The sequence below is a fragment of the Scyliorhinus canicula genome, chromosome 19 (assembly GCF_902713615.1).
Source record: "Scyliorhinus canicula chromosome 19, sScyCan1.1, whole genome shotgun sequence".
In the NCBI taxonomy this organism is placed as follows: Eukaryota; Metazoa; Chordata; class Chondrichthyes; order Carcharhiniformes; family Scyliorhinidae; genus Scyliorhinus; species Scyliorhinus canicula.
The window spans coordinates 67,027,919-67,046,567 of NC_052164.1; the positions used below are offsets into that span (position 1 = coordinate 67,027,919).

An 18,649-nucleotide genomic window follows, 5' to 3' on the forward strand; every position below is an offset into this window, starting at 1 on the left:
CCAGCCCCTTATCTTTCCACCCCCTGAATTTAACATCCAATTTCACCGGCTCAAACAAGTGGTTCCTAGATTGGGATGCACCTTGATATCGGCCTCCGCTTAAAATGCTGACTGGGTTGCTGCCATATTTTTTAGCACGGAGACCACTACCGGATTCTCACAATATTTCACGAGCAAAAATGGCAGAGGTGCTGTCACATGAGCCTCCAGACCTGTCCCTCTACATGACCCTGACCACCTGTATTAAAATGAAAATCGCTTATTGTCACGAGTAGGCTTCAATGAAGTTACTGTGAAAAGTCCCTAGTCGCCACATTCCGGCGCCTGTCCGGGGAGGCTGGTACGGGAATCGAACCGTGCTGCTGGCCTGCTTGGTCTGCTTTAAAAGCCAGCGATTTAGCCGAGTAGGCTAAACCAGCCCCTGACCCTCAAATCACCCCAAAACCACCTCCGCATTGGCTGGCAGTAATAGTAAAATAACTTTGGCAGCACCAACCCCTCCACCTGCCTTTCCCTCTGTCGGACCCCTCCTCAAATCCAAGGTCTTCTCCCCGCCCATATGAAGCACATTATGAGCCGCTCCATCTCCTGAAAAAACAATTTTGGCAGAGGCTTTGAAATGAGAATACAAATCACAGCAAAGTGTTCATCTTAATAGATTGAAATCGGCCCGCCAGTGACAGTGGAAGGCTGTCCCACCTCTGCAATTCTGGTCTAACCCTGCTCGCCAAGCTTGTAAAATTCAGTTTACAAAGTCACGTCCAATCCCAGGCCACCTGAACCCCCAAGTAGCGCAAACTGGTCCCCGCCAGACAGACTGGCAATTCTCCCAACCTAGCATGTCCCCTCAAGAGGACTAACCACAGAATATTCACTCTTCCCAACATTTAGTTCATATCCTGAAAAGGAACCAAACGTCTGCAATATCCCATTATCTCCCCCATAACTGGCCCTGGATTCCTAACATACAGTTAAAAGGTTGTTTGTGTGTAGGGACACCCTGAGCTCTACTTCACCTCTCTCAATTCCTCTCCACTTTTCCGAGGCCCCCAAAGCAGTCGCCAATGTTTCAATTGCCAACGCGAACAATATCCCTGCCTTGTCCCCTTGTGCAGCGTGAATGACCCCGAATTCATGTTGTTCATTCGAACACTAGCTGCCGGCACTTCATATAACAGCCGGTCACACGATGCAAACCCAGGACCAATCCCAAACTTCTCCAGAACCAAGAACAAGTAGCTCCATTTGACCCTATCAAACTCCTTTTTGGCGGCCAGAGGCACACTAATCTCCAGTTGACGTCTCACCACCAGTGTAGGAACTACATAAACCTCACATTGGATGATAGTTTTCTGTCCTTCACAAACCCCATCTGGTCTTTCCCACTGCCTCTAGGAGGCAGGGCTCCAACCTTAACACTAGGATTTTAGACAAATGTTTCACATTCACTTGAGCAGAGAGCTTGGGCGGTCCAATCCACACTCTGTCGGGTCCTTTTCCTTCAAAAGGAGAGAGATGGAGGCCTGCCTCAATGTCTCTGGAAGGGAGCCCCGCACCAGTGAGCCATTGTCTGTGTGGACTCTGCACGTTCGCCCCGTGTCTGCGTGGGTTTCCACCGGGTGCTCCAGTTTCCTCCCACAATCCAAAGATGTGCAGGTTAGTTGGATTGGCCATGAAAAATTTCCCATAGTGACCAAAAAGGTAGGGTGGGGTTACGTTGATAGGTTGGAGGTGTGGGCGTAAGTGGGGTGCTCTGGGTGTGACATGAGGCGCAGTGGTTAGAACTGGGAGTGGTCCACTGAGGATCCGGGTTCAAATCCCGGAACTGGGTCACTGTCTGTGTGAGGTTTGCACGTTCTCCCCATGTCTGCATGGGTTTCACCCCCACAACCCAAAGATGTGCAGGTTCAGTGGATTGCCCCTTAATCAGAAAAAAAGACAATTAGGTACTTTAAATTTTTTTTTTAAGTGGAATGTTCTTTGAGGGCCGGTGTAGACTCGATGGGCCAAATGGCCTCCTGCACTGTAAATTCTATGATCCCGAGCACCAATGGGGTCAGATGGTCCGCAAACTTCTTGTATAATTCAACCGTGAACTCATCAGGCCCCGACATTTACTCCAGCTGCATCTTACCCAGAGCCCTGTGGGGCTACTCCAACTCTATCAGTACCTCCAATGTCTCCTGTAATTCATCCTCTGGTGGCAACAACCTGTAAAACCCCTCATAAAAGGAACAAAACACCTCGTTCATTTTCTCTGGGGTCGAGACTAACCCACCCACTGATTCCCACAACTCCCTGGCAACCTCTTAATAATAATATTAGTGTCACAGGTAGGCTTAAATTAACACTGCAATGGAGTTACTGTGGATAATCCCCTAGTCCAGCACCTGTTCGGGTACACTGAGGGAGAATTCAGAATATTCAATTCACCTAGCATGCACATCTTTCGGGACTTATGGGAGGAAACCGGAGCAACCAGACGAAACCCAAGCAAACATTGGGAGAACGTGCATACTCCGCACAGACAGTGACCCAAGCTGGGAATTGAACCCGGGCCCAAATACAAAAAGTTTTGCCAGGAGTTGCCGCCTTAATTGACATCCGAACAGTCGGCTAGCCTTCTCCCCATACTTCTATACCATCCCCCTTAAGTGCCACAACTGCCGCACCACCTTGCCTCTGGACACTAGGCCAAAGCTGCATTTGCAGCTTATCCTGTGTGCCAAGAGCTCGGGCGTTGGGTCATTCGCATTCACCCATCCAGTCTCCAACCCACGCACTCGGCCCCCCTCCAACTTTAATCCACCGGATGTGGCGCGTGGTCTGTAATAACCACCGCTGAGTACTCCCCACTCTTCACCCCAGGTAGCAAGGTCCTACCCATAATGAAATATCAATACGCAAATACACCTTGTGTACCAGTGTAACACACAAACTCCTTGCCTCCCAGGTGCATAAACCACCACAGATTGCCCCCTCCTGTCCCTTCCATAAATGCAGTTAGTACCTTCGCTGCCCCCTAAGGGACCAGCGATCTGGGCCTCGAGTGATGAACTTTGGGTCCAAAACGCAATTTACATCAATGTCTCTGAAGGGGCCTAAAATCAGCTGGCATGTGTCCAGATCCAGAATGATAGCCAACATCCGTTTTATAAACTTGATGATATTATCCCAATTCAGGGCATATAAATTTCACCATCAACACAGCCCTCCCCTCCAAAGTACCTGTGACCATCACATACCGACCCCCCCCCCCCCCCCCCCCCCCCCGGATCAATCACCACTGCAACCCTCCTGCTACTCAGAATCCCCCCCCCCCCTGCCGCCACCCCGGTGTCCTGCCATCAAGTGTGAAAAACCTATCTTACCCAGGCTTTCCGCATCCTGATCAGGTCCTGCACCCATAGGCGTGTTTCATTTAGAAACACACATTGGCCCCCAGCCCTTTAAATGGGAAAAAAAATCCTTGCTCCCTTCACAGGCCTCTCCAAACCCCGCAGGTTCCAGATGACCAGCCTCGTTGGGGTCTCTCACTCCCTCCTCCTCGAGTCAGCCATTTGTACCGTAGGCCAGTATCCCTACCTAAATTACTGGGTCCCAGGCCCATCTAAAATTTCCGCCAGCCCTAGCAACCGGGTGAAACAAAGAAAAGCCCCTGGTCACTCTCGGTTCACTCCTCCCCTCCAGGCCCACAGACTGCTGCCACATCCTCTCCAATTCCCCCCACCACAGAAACACAAATTTATAGCTAGACCTATTACGCTCCTCTCAACAGTCTCTCTCTCTTGCCCCCAACCGTTTGCTAGCCTCCTCTGTCCCCATCACCAGCAAAGTGGCTCGCAATCGGGGTTCCCTTAACATTTTTACTCAAACAACAGCCAGTACATCCCTTCTCCCCCTCAACTGTACACAAACCCCAACAAGACCAACAAGCCTCTCTCCCCTCCAAGAGTTAAAAAAAACAGAAAGGAACACGAACCAATCCCCTTTTACAACCACCCCTTTCCCCCAACAGAGCAAAAGTAAAATAGTGGTAAAAGCAGCAATATATCTACATCATGCGAACACCCCTTCATACACAGAGTTCACAATAGCCATCTTTACAGCAGTCCCAGCTTCTCTCGGATGAAAGCTTCCGCTTGCTCTGACGTATCAAAAAAGTGATCATTTGAATCCATTGTCACTCGTCAATGCGCCGGGTACACCACTCCAAACCTCACGCCCTTATTTAGTATAAGACAGTGCCTCCACCCTATTGACATAGAATTTACAGTGCAGAAGGAGGCCATTCGGCCCATTGAGTCTGCACCAGCTCCTGGAAAGAGCACCCTACCAAAGGTTCACACCTCCACCATATCCCCATAACCCAGTAACCCCACCCAACGCTAAGGGCAATTTTGGACACTAAGGGCAATTTATCATGGCCAATCCACCTAACCTGCGCATCTTTGGACTGTGGGAGGAAACCGGAGCACCTGGAGGAAACCCACACACACGGGGAGGATGTGCAGAGTCCGCACAGACAGTGACCCAAGCCGGAATCGAACCTGGGACCCTGGAGCTGTGAAGCAATTGTGCTAACCACTATGCTACCGTGCTGCCCTTACACCTTACATCTCTATGCCAATTCAGTCCCAATATCTTGATATATTCGGAGTGTATTTCCATCTCAGTCAATTTTCCGAATTCTTTTCACCCACTCCAAGACCCCCTCCTTTCTCTGATAATAGTGGAAGCGGAGTATCACTGCCCATGGTGACTCATTCGGTCTTGGCTTTTGCCCGAGCTCTGTCCAGTTCTGGAGGGGCGAACACTCCTTTCCCTCCCATCAGCTGAGATAACACCTCTGAGAAATACCCAGTCGGCTTCGGGCCCTCCACTCCCTCTGACAGCCCCACCAACTTGAAATTTAACTGCCGTAACCTATTCGTGAGGTCCTCCACTTTAAGTTTCAGACCTTTATTGCTTTCCGCCACCACCAGCAACTCTGCCTCCACTGAGGCAAACTGATCCTTGTTCCTCGACAAGACCTCTTCACCCCTTTTAGCCCCTCGCCTTGTGCCTTCACGTTTGAAGCTCGCACCAACTTCACTGATCGGGCCCAAACCAAAGCCTCTTCAGCGGTGGTTTTTTAAAAATTCTTAATTTCCCGGTCCTGACACTTGAACTGCCTGCCCATTTGTTGCCGAATCTTTCAAGTTCCTGTGTCATTAACACTGCCAACGTGTCTAATGTAATGGGCACGACGACCATTTTCCCTCTTTAATCTTCCTTCGACTTCCTTCAGGTTTCCCTCCTGAGCCTTCTTAATATTGAGCTTCTTTGTCGATGATTTTCCCCCCCGTCTGGAAAGAGGTAACCTACTCAACTCACTGGCTTTGTGCACCAAAGTCTTCGGCGGTGGCGGAGGAAATGGGTAAACGGGATCAAATACCAATACATTGCCGGGAGCCATTTTTTGTGCGTCTTGTCTTTGCATGCCGTCACCGGAAGTCTGCCTGTTTTATTTTCCACTCCTTAGTTCCTTGAGCACAGTTTGTACCCCTGCCACAGCCCTGGCTCTGATCATCTATCCAAAGCCAGCAATAATCTTGAGTAATTCACTCCTTCAGTTTTCGGCCCTTTGTAGCGCTGGTTTAACATGACTCAAAAAGCCAAATTCTGTTTCAAGTTACATGGATTTTTATTCTATGAAATGAAATTCTATTCATTTTTCTGTAAAAACTACAAACCAGTGGCCTTCAGCTTCACACTTTGTTCAGTGAGTGTTTGTGCGACTGGAAGGGTTGGAAATAATGAATGCAGCGATGTCTTTGCAAAACATGTTTCACAAACCTTTTTGTCATTTGTGAGCAAAAACTGACCAGTGACAAATCCTGCTGATGTCTATTACCGTATCATGTGTTATGCTGAACATGACCCTTTCTCTGTAAACCCAAACATATTATTTAGAATCATAACAGCATAGAAACAGACCATTCAGTCCAACAGGTCTATGCCAATGTTCACATGACACACTAACCTCCTCTTGTTTTAATTCATCTACTCCCATAAGCATAACCTTCAATTCTTTCTCCCTCATTCTCTTGCCCAGCTTCACCTTTAATACATCTGTGCTCCTTGCCATGTGGAAGTGAGTTTCACATTCTCACCAAGTAATAAAGTTGTTTATTGGATTTATTGCCAACTATCTTGTCTTTATAGCCCCTAGTTATGGGCTCTCCCACAAGTGGAAACAGCTTCCTATGTCCCAGGCTATCAAGAGCACTCTTAATTTTAAAGAACCTCTGTTAGGTCACCCCTCAACTGCCTTTCCAGAGAAAAGAGCCTTGCCTTCTCAATCTTTATTTGTTGAGCACTTTGTTTCCTTTTGGGTTGAGTGACTATTTTAAAATAACAAGTCCTGTATTTCCTTTACTTCCCAAAAAAAAAAACCCTCAGAATTTCACTGCGGTGGTAACGAGGGGAAGCGAGGCTGGTGGTCAGTGCTACCCATCACCAAGGGGCGGTTAAATGTCTTCTACAACGCACAGAGACCAAGTTGTACTGAGCCACTCTTATAAATACATTAGTTCTCCCATTTTTCAGCTCAGTTATTCATGCTAATTGCAGATCATTGCCTGAAAAAAACACACACACACACACACACACACACACACACACAAAACAGTCCTCTTTTCCACAGTACCTTGTGTATACAAACTGGAGAAAGTGCTTATCTTCAAGATGCTAACATTGCACTAGCAGCCTGCTTCCTGTCCCCCGCCCCCTTTTCCTCTCTGCACCTTAACCCCTTCCCCCATCCCCAGGCTGTAACCTCTCAGCTGGCTGTGCTTCGAGACTAATTGCCTGCTGAAGATCCTGGCAATTCCATTGCTTACTGTTACTGCTGTACACAGTAGCACCATTGAAGGATTACTTTGTATATTTGTCTATGATACTAGTGGAAATGAGCTGTAAGCAATTGTGGCTTTGCCTTGCCACTGAGCTTGACTGTTAGTTCACTGGCGTTTGACTGCCTAGAGCCCTGGATACATTGAGAAGTCAGCTTTTCATCGCTCTTTGTTCTGTGCCTTGAGACCACGCACTGTCCCTTTCTTTGGTTGTAGCAAGCTGATCCCAAAGAAAATCTTGAGAACCCCTCTCGGAGATCCTCACTGGTAAGATTTGCACAGCAATTGCTCAGAAGCGCAAACTTCCCCAGGGTACTTGCCCTACGCTGAAAATCATCCAAAAATGCGATATAAATCGCAAACTTCGGTTGGTTCTAACTGGGTTGCATCAATAGTCACAGAAAGAAGTTAGAAGAATTAAAACCTCATCTTAACATCTCAGTAACAATTGTACAGGCCCAGACTGAACTCCCAAAGTGCGCCACCCCATACCCTCAGCCATCCAAGTGTCTCTTCGCTCCCCCCAATCCCACCACCCGCTCAGTACATTTCCCCCGACCAGATTTGACCTGAGGCCTGGGGTGCTGACCCCGGTACCCCAGCCTCAGATCCTGTGCTGGCCTCCCGCGCCATTCTGCCCACCCGTTTTTGCCTGGTCTATTTTTGATATTTTGTCTTCTTTTATTTTTGGGGTTTCATCTTTTAAAATGAAATTTAAAATAATATTTTACAGGTGAGCTATCTTACTGAGTGTCAATGGGTACTTAAAACATGTAAAGATGTTGCTTCAAGCACCAAGTTGTTTTCCATTGGATGGACCGTCAGGAGCAATGATTTTCTCACTGTCATGTTCTCTTGCCTCTTGCTTTTGCCTCTTCGCTATCCCTCCATTTTTTTCTACTTTTCCCCTTCCCCTTTCTCCATTCTCTTGTTACATGTTCTTCCTGCTTATCCTTTCTGCCTTCTCCTCTTATGAAACTCTCTTCCATCTCTTTGTTGATAGCTGTATAATATGCCTTGTCATTGTGTTAGGTATCTGATTGGTGCTGCGTACATACTTACACAGTTATTTTAGCAGGCATGTTATGTTCTCGGTTAAATTCTCCCTTTCCCCTTTCAGCAGATGTTTCACTAAAACCAACGGCACTTTCCCGAGCAACAATTTACCCATAATTCAGCGAACACCAACCTGTCACCAAGACGGCATGGAGATGATGCCTCTCAATCACATGATTGCTCCATTGTGCCCTGGATCGATTGCCACTGAATATATCGGCGAGCCAGAGTGTGAAAGTGCAAAGGAAAGTGCACAACAATTCCCTTCCCAAGGTTCCTGCTGCAATGATCAACTGGACCAATCATACGAGGACAATATTGAAGGTGCGATTTGTGTCCAGTTTTCCTTTCCTTCACCTCCTAGGATGACTTGGCACTAATACTTCTGGTATATGTTTCTTCTCACGAGCATTTTCAATGGAATCCTACACAAAGTAGGGAAAGCCCTTTCCCATTCTCAAAAGAGGTGGCAACTTTTAATTGATCTGCTACAGGAGCATAAGTGACATCAAAGCCAGTTCCTGGGTTTCCATGTGGTAGTTGCCCAGAAACCAACTCTCCCAATGCAAGCAAGCTGTCACGATTGTACGTAGTCTCTGGATTGGCAGATGTACGGTGCTGTCAGTAATCTCCTCCCTTCAAAGAGCATTGTTTATAACCCTTCCAAGAACCAGCAAGGATGGCTGTCGGAACTGCAGGGTGCGAGAAATGTGGACAAGGAAGGTTGGGGAATTTAAAGGGTGTCTCTGGTCAATGGTGCACCAAGCTAGTTCTTTCCAAATTATGCAAAGCTGCGATGATACTTTCATTAAACACTGTTGTGATGAAGATCGAATTCTTGAACTGGAGTTAGACTTCTACTGACAATCCACTTTAGTCCCCTCATTTCAGGCCCACGCCTTTAATGAGGAAATTCCTATGCCAATTGAACATCATCAGAGTAATGAGCTGAAATATGGCGAAAAGGCATTTCCAAAAGGCATTCAGTAGTGTCCCGCACAATAGGTTAGTAGGCAAGCTACGGGTTGATGCCGTTTATGGTAATCTATTAGCATGAGTAGAGGATTGGTTAATGGACAAAAGCAAAGATTAGGCCTGAATAGGGCATTTTTCAACTTGACAGGCTGTGACTAATGGTGTGCCTCAAGGATCAGTGCCCAGGCTTTGGCCATTTAGAATCTATATTAATGACTTTGGGTGAAGAGACATTGAGTAATGTGTCAAAGTTTACTGATGATACCAAGCTAGGTGGGAAGTTAACTTTGGGGAGGTTATAGAGAGGCTACAATGAAACTTAGACGCGTTAAGTGAGTGGGATGACCCCCGATCGCTATGTATGTACGCGGGGTAACCGAACAGGGAGAAGAGTACAGAAGAAGTATAATATAGGGAATTGTGAAGTTCATGTTGGTCATAAGAATAGAAAAGCAGAATAAGTTTTAAAAAGTGTGAAACTTGTAACGGCTAATGTTCAAAGAGACTTTGGTGTGCTGGTACAAGGAATGCAGATACAGCAAGCTATTGGGAAGGCAAATGGCATGTTGGCCTTTATTGCAAGGTGATTAGAGTATAGGACTCCTGCTGCAATTGTAAGGATTTTGGTGAGACCACATCTGAAGTGCTGTGTGGTCTCCACATTTAAGGATACTTGCATTAGAAATGCTACAGTGAAAGGTTCAGAGGATTGGTACATGGGATGATGGGGTTGTCCTATGATGGGAGGTTGAACAACCATTAGTTAATCCTTTCTATTTTCCCTTCCAGATGACAAATATCCTGAATTGGAAACCGAGAACCAAACGTTGAATGGTGTTCCTCCTCCTTCTCTTGACTCTACTCTAATGGACTGTGATAATTCAACAGCCTGGAGTAAAACAGGACCTGCTGAAGACAACCCTTGCAAGGACCCAACAGAACAACTCCAGGAAACCTAAGAGGCTCATTCTCTTTGTCTGAAGCCAGACTGCACCGAGTCACTGAGAGGACCAAGGAGGGATCAGAAAATAATGCTATTTATTTTTTTGTAGTAGTAAAATATTACCCCATATGAATGTACCTGGTTAAAAGATGTCTTCACCCTTTTTTAATTATTTATGCTTTCTGAAGAGAAGTTCCTTCTCTGCAGAATGTGGAGTTTTAGCCTTGTTTTGTATAAAGTTTTGTAATAATATAAAAAAAAGCTATAGAAATTGTTAATTAATGTCAGATCACACCTGTCTGGTGGATTGAGAAGCACTTGTAAGGAGGACATTTTAAGATTTGATACCCAGATTAAGATGGAGGGAGCTGAACCCTGAAAGAACCCGCACAACGGTTAAGGCAAATGGAGGATTGTGTTGTAACAGGGGCCTGATGTGAGATGCATGGAATACAAATTACTGAGATGTTGGTAATAAGGCTGGTGATAGACCTGATCTTTAAACTGACTCCATTTACATGGACCAGCTTGGTTCAGGTCAAGTTGAAATTTCCTTGTTGTCCGCTGTTGCATTGTGATCATGGATCCATCACTAACATTTAATATTGCTGTTGATAAAATATTGAGTTCAGATGAGGCACAGTCTCACTGGGATGAGTTGACCTGTTTGATGTTGGTTTTCATCTATCATTTACCACCACCCATTATCAAGTTGGGGAAGATGTGGGTGCATCTTCCTTGGTGCCTGGTGGTTTGATTGAAGCCAGGTGAGTTGGATGCATTGTTTTTTTTGCCTGTGTGAAAGGCAACATTTCCAGATAGTATTTTTCTTGGGGTACCAATCAACATCTGTAGAAATTCTCACAACTGAAAAATGCAATTGGTTGTCCTAACTTCTAAACAGCCATGGCTTATTGCTAAGGGCAATGTTCATTCTGCTGCTTGAGTTTCAATGCTGAATATCCAGAACTTGTTTCCTGGTAGAATAGGCAACACTGCAGAGCAAACATTTGATGTCCATGTAAATGGAGGAACAGAGCTTCACCAGTCTTTGATCGTGCAAAAAAAAACACAAGATCAGTAGGCCCAACTGTACCCACTAATCAAGTCAACTGCTATTATGGTAAGCTTGTTTATTGGGGAATGTGACAGAGGTCTAAGTATTAATTTAGATCATAGATCATAGAATTTACAGTGCAGGAGGAGGCCAATCGGCCCATCGAGTCTGCACCGGTTCCTGGAAAGAGCACCCTACCCAAGGTTAACACCTCCACCCTATCCCCATAACCCAGTAACCCCACCCAACACCAAGGGCAATTTTGGACACTAAGGGCAATTTATCATGTCCAATCCACCTAACTTGTTATGTGTTTGGTTTATACTACACGTGGTCTGATGGTTACAGCATAATGAAAACATCATTGCCTCGTGATTTTTACACTAAAAGAACAAAATACAAATACGGATAAGCAAAAATTACTTGGTGTAAATAAGGTGCTCCAAGCTGCTAGCAATTCACTAAATTCATCAGCTGCTGAAACTGATTTTCAACCGCCTTCTTTGAGTTAAAAACCTGGGTTTGAATTATTGCTGTAGGCTGTGCCAGGACTCTGGTAGGTTTAAGGAGACCATACTTCTCAAGGGCTTGTGTGACAGAATATACTGACCATCTCTGTCAGTGTCTGGAAGGGAAAACAGGTGGATAATGCTTTGTGGAATTCCCAATCAGAAATGGGCCAACTCCCTGAGCTGCATTTTCTCAGATGCTGCCATACCTGCTATGTGTTCCTGGATTTTCACGGAACACAACCAACAAAGGGGCTTGGAATATCTGGGAACACTGCTTCAGGCCTCACCACCTGCTAGTTGCGCAACAGTCTTGAATCCTTTGCATTTAGTTTAGTTTTATATTACTTCTCTAATTTCAACTCCCCACCCCCCAAAAAATATTTGCCTACTGTTGCATTTTAAGTGGCATTGTCATCTGACTGCCCCATGCACAAGAGGTGCCCCAATTACCCATTGATTGAATTGCAGGCCAAGTGTCCTTGCAAAAAATGTGATGGCAAGATAAAAATTCCTCTTTCCAAAATTGAATCTTTTTAATCACATTTCCTGAGTTAAATTGGTCCATTGAAGAAACTTGCTCTATAATACCACTTCTCCATGCCCCCCCCCCCCCCCCCCCCCCAAGCAAAGAAGTAACAGGTTATATCGAGACAACATCCTTAATAGATCAACTCACTTCACACTGACGTAAGCAAACAGATTTGCTCACGTGACTTCTTTGGGCATGGGTGCATTATCAGTTATGTGACTTGTAGAAAGGTTTTGATTGTTAGGTCATTCGCTTTTTGCTTAAATCGCAAAAGGACATCTGATTCTGTGAAAGGCTTTTAAAGCTATCTTAATCCTGCAGGCTTGGAGGGTCAGAGCTGGAGTTATTGGTATAACATTCCCTCTGTAAAAAATGCCTTGGCTCACTGGTTAATACATTTGTTAAATTGTCTGTTCCTGTCTAGAATATTTAAAACAGGCTAACAATTTTTACCAGACAGGTGGTTAAGGCAGATTCTCAAAGCAGTGCACTGATGACAGCAAATTGAAGGATAATATTTTTCCTATTATTTAGTCCTAGTTCAGAGCCTCTCCTGCTAGGGCTTAAGTCAGGAAATCTCTGTCCACAATTGCCTGTCCGCAGCAGCAGTAGAGGAGCCACAGTTAGCCTTTCAGCTAGGGAGGGAAAAGATCGGACAGGGTTTTACTCCTGATCTCAATCCAGTGAACTCTGCTGTAGAGTCTATGGATATTGGTTTATGGTCAAACTGAGTTCATCTGCAATAATTTTCCTGTTGACAGAAAACCATGGGATATGTGCAGTTTCCTGAACTGTGCTGAGTGGGTGTGAGGTTCCATGCCGAGAGCATCTAATTGTAAAATATTACACTCCGATCCTTTCATCATGTCATATGTTGTCCTAAAATCTCTTTCCGGTACTGATTATTTCATAAGAAATCAAACTGGCTGAAAATGTTTATATTTTGTACTCTTTGCCTGACACCCTCTTATCAAAAACACTAGTGCTGTCTTTTTTAAATGCATGTTTTTGTATTATATAGAAAATATGGTATATTTTCATAAATGGTTGTAATATTCTTGTTGAAATTGTACATATTTTTTAAATATGATAGCTCAGCGAGATGTGTTTGTAAGATACTGTTAATATTAAAGATGATGCTGTTGCCTTCACTTGCTAAGGGTCCTAGTGCTGCAGCAGCACCAAATAGCACCCAGAGTTCTTCTGTGTGATTGTACCTCTTCATTTCTTGTTTTTTTGGGGGAAAATGAAGGGTTAGCATTACAAAGGGAACTACTGAGGTAGAAATTGCATCTTCATACACGCCCCCACCGGTGTATTTGAAGGCACTGGGCTTGTAAAATAATATGGGTGGCCTTGACACCCACCCCTGACCTGTCAACCATGTTGAGGTTGGCAGAGAAGATTCCAGGCAACCCATCTGTCCATAGGCTTATTGAGGGCTTTATGTGGCCAATTAATGGCCTAATTCCACCTCAACTGCTATTTTACATGCAGCAGGTGATGACAGTCAAAATGGGTAGCCTGGCAGTTTTCTCTGCGCAGGCTGCTGTTGGACAAGAGGGGGGGGGGGGGTCCTTTGCCATCCCCTATGCTTATTGAATGAACCTTCTCCCCTACCCCCAATTGGTACCCCTCTTTAACCCTCCCCCACTCCCTTCAACCTGGAACCCCCTCGCTGGGGTCTGCCAGCCAGGCCAATTGAAAATCCTAGACTCCAGCCTCCATCAGTTGTCCTCTGGGTACTGCCTGCAGTGGCCAATCAGATGGGAAGGCAGGACCTCCTTCCAGGAAGTTCCACACTCGAACAATGTCTGCTCTCAGCATGCTATCGCTGGGTTTTGGGTGGGTGGTCAATAGGGAGGAAAATACAATGCTCTGTAAATCTGTGTCTGAATTAAGTGGGATCGCTGCAGTTTTCTGTCTGCTGAAACCAATTTTGTCAAACTTATGTACTTGCAAGGGCTGAAAGTTTGCTCCACTCAGTATGGTGCCTGCAGCAAATAAACTGCTTACAAAAATCAACTTTCTCTGTTTTCTCACTTATATTGTAGAAAATGTCAACTTTTTGCCAGATTACCAATCCACATCGCTCAGTTCATCAGCGTGTTTGCGGAAAGGAGTCAGTATTTGTTAGCAACTTCAAACAATTTTTGTTTCAAGGCTTTCCAGCCATGGCGATCATCAGCTGAATTAAATGTTGTCTTGTACTAAGTGCACATTGCAGCAGCTGTCACAAGACAGTCAGAATCATGGTTGGATATTTGCGTCTCATGTCTAATGAATTCCATTCTTGTACTTCTGCTGCTGCTCTTCCTGAAATTAGTAAGCAAACCTCTGGGACCAGTCTGACCTATTAAAGTCTCATTATTATCCTGCACACTGCATTTATACACCATTCCAATTTTATCAAAACCAAGTCTGACAACAGTTTGAACTTGTATGTGTGTTTAATTTTGAGGAACATCACAATTGATTTGGAGGAATAATTTGTCCAATTTTGAAAGGGAACACACAGCTTTTTTTATAAATGTTTTTATTGGGTTTTTGAACAAAGTATAATTACCGTTATGTACACAGAATAAGAAACATATATCTATATATATATATATATACAAATATTTAGAAGAGAAGGGCACACCCCAACATAGAATACAATTGTGGTGAATGAGATTCACGGTGTTATAAGTTACCAATGTCACTCTGTTCCCATTGTATATGCGTACTGATATTGTAAGTGCAGTTGCACTACCTGACCACCAGGGGGAGTAGCTCTGGGAGTACCTGAGTTTGTACTGGGCTCCCCCTTGGCTCCGCTCAGAACTCCTCCCCCTGGAGCTGCTGTATAAAGATCCGTGCCACACAGCCAGCCAGTTCATCGAAAGTTCAACGGCGAACAGGCTGGCTCTGTTGTAAGTATATTAAAACCGCTATTCTATCCTACAAGCACGTGTCCGTAGAATTGATGGTTCCATCAATTTAATATACTTACGAAACAGTCAAAATAAATCATGGAAGCAGCCCTCAAGCCCGGATGCCTAGAACTCGACCCGCAGGATGCAGAGGCTAAAGAAATTTTCTCCCACTGGCTGAGATGTTTTAAGGCCTACCTGGCAAAAGCCAGCACCACTGGAACAAAAGCTCAGCCTACTGCACGCGAGGGTAAGCCACAGAATCTCCACGCAGCTAAACCTGGCCGGTTCTTACACCGCAGCGCTGGCGATATTGGACAAAATGTACGTTCGGCCCATCAACGAGGTTTATGCACGCCACGTGTTTACGACTCGCCGTCAGTGGCCGACAGCAACACTAGCTGAATTTGTACAGGAACTTAACAATCTTTCCAATGACTAACTACCAGGCCGTTACCGCGGCCGAACATAGGGTGCTTGCTGTGCGGGATGTTTTTGTAGCGGGCCTTAGATCAAACTATGTGCGCCAAAGGCTGCTGGAAAAGGGGGCCCAAGACTTAGACACTACTGTGGAGGCTGCTACCACAATGGAAGTCTCCTTCCGCAGCCTCGCCTCGTTTCCCGCTGGGCCCCCGACCAACAACTCTCCCAGGCCTGTGCCGCACGGCCCCCCAGCTACCGCGCTGCCAAAGCCAGTTACTCCGCGGCCCCAGCCAGTCACTCTGCTGCCCCAGCCAGCTACTCAGCTGCCCCAGCCTGCCATTTTTGTGGACAAAGCTAGCACCCGCGGCAGCACTGCCCAGCCCGATCCCCGACCTGCAGCAGCTGCGGGAAGAAAGGTCCCCAGAAGAAATCGCAAAAAGGGCCCCAGTTTCTAACTCCCCAGTAGAGAGAACAAATCGCTCCCAGCACCAGCAGGCCCGCGGGGCCCGAAACGCGGCGGCCTACTCCCCGACTCCGCCCCCTCCCGCCACGTGCGACTCATGGGAGCCGCCAACTTCCTCGCTGCTCACCATGTGCGATCCACGGGCCCCATCTGCATCTCCATGCTCAGATAGCTCATCAGAAGACTACGACTTCCCCGGGCACTCATCACGCGGCCCGCAACTCAGCGCAGCGATCCTGCATCAAGCTCGCCCGAACGTACCGGCATCTACTCGACCGGACGCCCACTCGGAAGACTACGACTTCCCCGGGCACCCATCACGTGGCCCACAACTCAACGCGGTCACCCTAGATCAATCCCGCCCCAAGCACCTACGAAGTTCGATGGCGGAGGTCCAGATCAACGGGTACAGCACGCCATGCCTCTTTGACTCCGGGAGCACCGAGAGCTTCGTGCACCCAGAGCTGGTAAGACGCTGTTCGCTTCCTATTTTTCCTGTGAGCCAAACTATCGCCCTCGCTTCGGGCACCACTCAGTCCAAATCGAAGGACGCACCGTCGCTATGCTCACAATTTGGGGCGCTAGTTATTCGAAATTTAAACTTTATGTCCTGCCCGACCTCTGCGTGCCACTCTTATTAGGCCTGGATTTCAAGTGCAACCTCAAGAGCCTCACCCTCAGCTTCGGCGGGCCCCTGCCCCCACTCACTATCTGCAGCCTAGCCACACTGCGCATCCCCCCCCCCCCCCCCCCCCTCCTCTCTTCGCCAATCTCACTCCGGATTGCAAACCAGTAGCTACTCACAGCAGGCGATACAGCCTACAGGATAGGGTCTTTATCCGATCGGAGGTCCGAAGACTGCTCAGTGAGGGGATCATAGAGGCCAGTAATAGTCCCTGGAGAGCTCAGGTGGTGGTCGTCAAGCCCGGGGGAAAATTTTGCATGGTCGTCGACTATAGCCAGACCATAAATCGCTTTACGCTCCTAGACGCGTATCCCCTCCCCAGAATTGCAGAGATGGTTAACCAGATCGCCCAATATCGGCTATTTTCCACGGTGGATCTGAAGTCTGCATACCACCAGCTCCCGGAGGACCGCCACTACACGGCGTTCGAGGCCGATGGCCGCCTCTTCCATTTCCTCCGGGTTCCCTTCGGCGCCACTAATGGGGTTTCGGTGTTCCAACGAGCAAAGGACCGAATGGTAGACCAGTACGGGCTGCGGGCCACGTTTCCGTATCTGGACAATGTTACCATCTGCGGCTATGACCAGCAGGACCACGACGCCAACCTCCACCGTTTTCTCCAGACGGCACAGAAATTAAACCTCACTTATAACAAGGAGAAATGCGTTTTCCGCACAAACAGACTGGCCATCCTCGGCTACGTCGTGGAGAACGGAGTCCTGGGCCCAGACCCGGACCCCCCCTCCCTCATTGCCCCAAGGCCCTCAAACGGTGCTTGGGGTTCTTTTCATACTATGCCCAGTGGGTCCCTCAATATGCGGACAAAGGCCGCCCACTCTTTAGGGCCACACGATTTCCCCTGTCAGCTGAGGCGCGCCAGGCCTTCAGCTGCATCAAGGAGGACATCACCAAAGCAGCCATGCGGGCGGTGGATGAATCCACTCCCTTTCAGGTTGAGAGCGACGCCTCAGAGGTAGCTCTAGCAGCCACTTTAAATCAGGCAGGGAGGCCTGTTACATTTTTCTCCCGTACCCTATCCGCTTCAGAACTCTGACACTCCTCAGTCGAGAAGGAAGCACAAGCCATCGTGGAGGCTGTTCGTCACTGGAGGCACTACCTCGCAGGTGGAGGTTCACCCTCATCACCGACCAACGATCGGTTGCCTTTATGTTTGACAACTCGCAAAGGGGCAAAATAAAAAACGATAAAATCCTTTGGTGGAGGATCGAACTCTCCACCTATAGTTACGATATTAAATATCGACCGGGGAAGCTTAGCGAGCCCTCGGATGCCCTATCCCGCGGGACATGCGCCAGCGCGCAGATCAGCCGTCTGAAAACCATCCACGATGACCTCTGCCATCCAGGGGTCACCCGGCTCGCCCACTACATCAGAGCCTGAAACCTGCCTTTCTCCAACGAGGAGGTAAAAGCGGTCACCAGGGACTGCCCAATCTGTGCGGAGTGCAAACCGCACTTCTATAGACCAGACAGGGCCCACCTGGTCAAGGCTTCTAGGCCCTTTGAACGCCTTGTGATCGATTTCAAAGGGCCACTCCCCTCCACTAACAAGAACATTTATTTCCTCAACATCACAGACGAGTTCTCCCGATTCCCTTTTGCCATCCATGCCCCGACATGACCTCCCAACAGTCATTAGGGCCCTGCATAGTGTCTTCGCCCTGTTTGGGTTCCCCAGCTACATGCACAGCGACCGGGGTTCGTCCTTTATGAGCGACGAGCTACGTCAGTACCTGCTCGACAAGGGCATCGCCTCGAGCAGGACTACCAGCTACAACCCCAGGGGGAACGGGCAGGTGTAGAGGGAGAACGCGACGGTCTGGAAGACCGTCCTACTGACCCTCCGGTCTAGAAAACTCCAAATCTCCCAATGGCAAGAAGTCCTCCCAGACACACTCCACGCAATTAGTTCCCTCCTCCTCTGTACAGCGACCAATCAAACCCCTCACGAGTGGCTCTTCATTTTTTCTAGGGGCACTACCACGGGGGTCTCACTTCCGGCGTGGCTGAGGACACCAGGCCCGGTTCTCCTGAGGAAGCACGTCAGGGCGCTCAAAACCGACCCCCTTGTTGAAAAGGTGCACGTCCTCCATTCCAACCCACAGTATGCATTCGTGGAGTTCCCGGATGGTCGCCAGGACACAGTATCCCTTCGGGACCTGGCACTTTCTGAATCCA

At 47.5% G+C, this 18,649-nt stretch overlaps 1 protein-coding gene across 4 annotated transcripts in view; it reads left to right on the forward strand.

Annotated features, from left to right (window-relative positions):
• The window catches only part of cdon (cell adhesion associated, oncogene regulated), a 223,234-nt gene extending 209,241 nt beyond the window's left edge, over window positions 1–13,993 (forward strand). For 3 of the 4 annotated variants that reach the window (XM_038779247.1, XM_038779246.1, XM_038779244.1), the window contains 2 exons: window positions 8,017–8,276; window positions 9,717–13,993. In XM_038779247.1, coding sequence (XP_038635175.1) covers window positions 8,017–8,276; window positions 9,717–9,886 — 430 coding nt within the window. In that variant the 3' untranslated portion in view covers window positions 9,887–13,993. The remainder of the gene's footprint in view (window positions 1–8,016; window positions 8,277–9,716) is intronic. The other variant, XM_038779245.1, reaches the window with a different exon arrangement.
• Window positions 13,994–18,649: the final 4,656 nt, after the last annotated feature.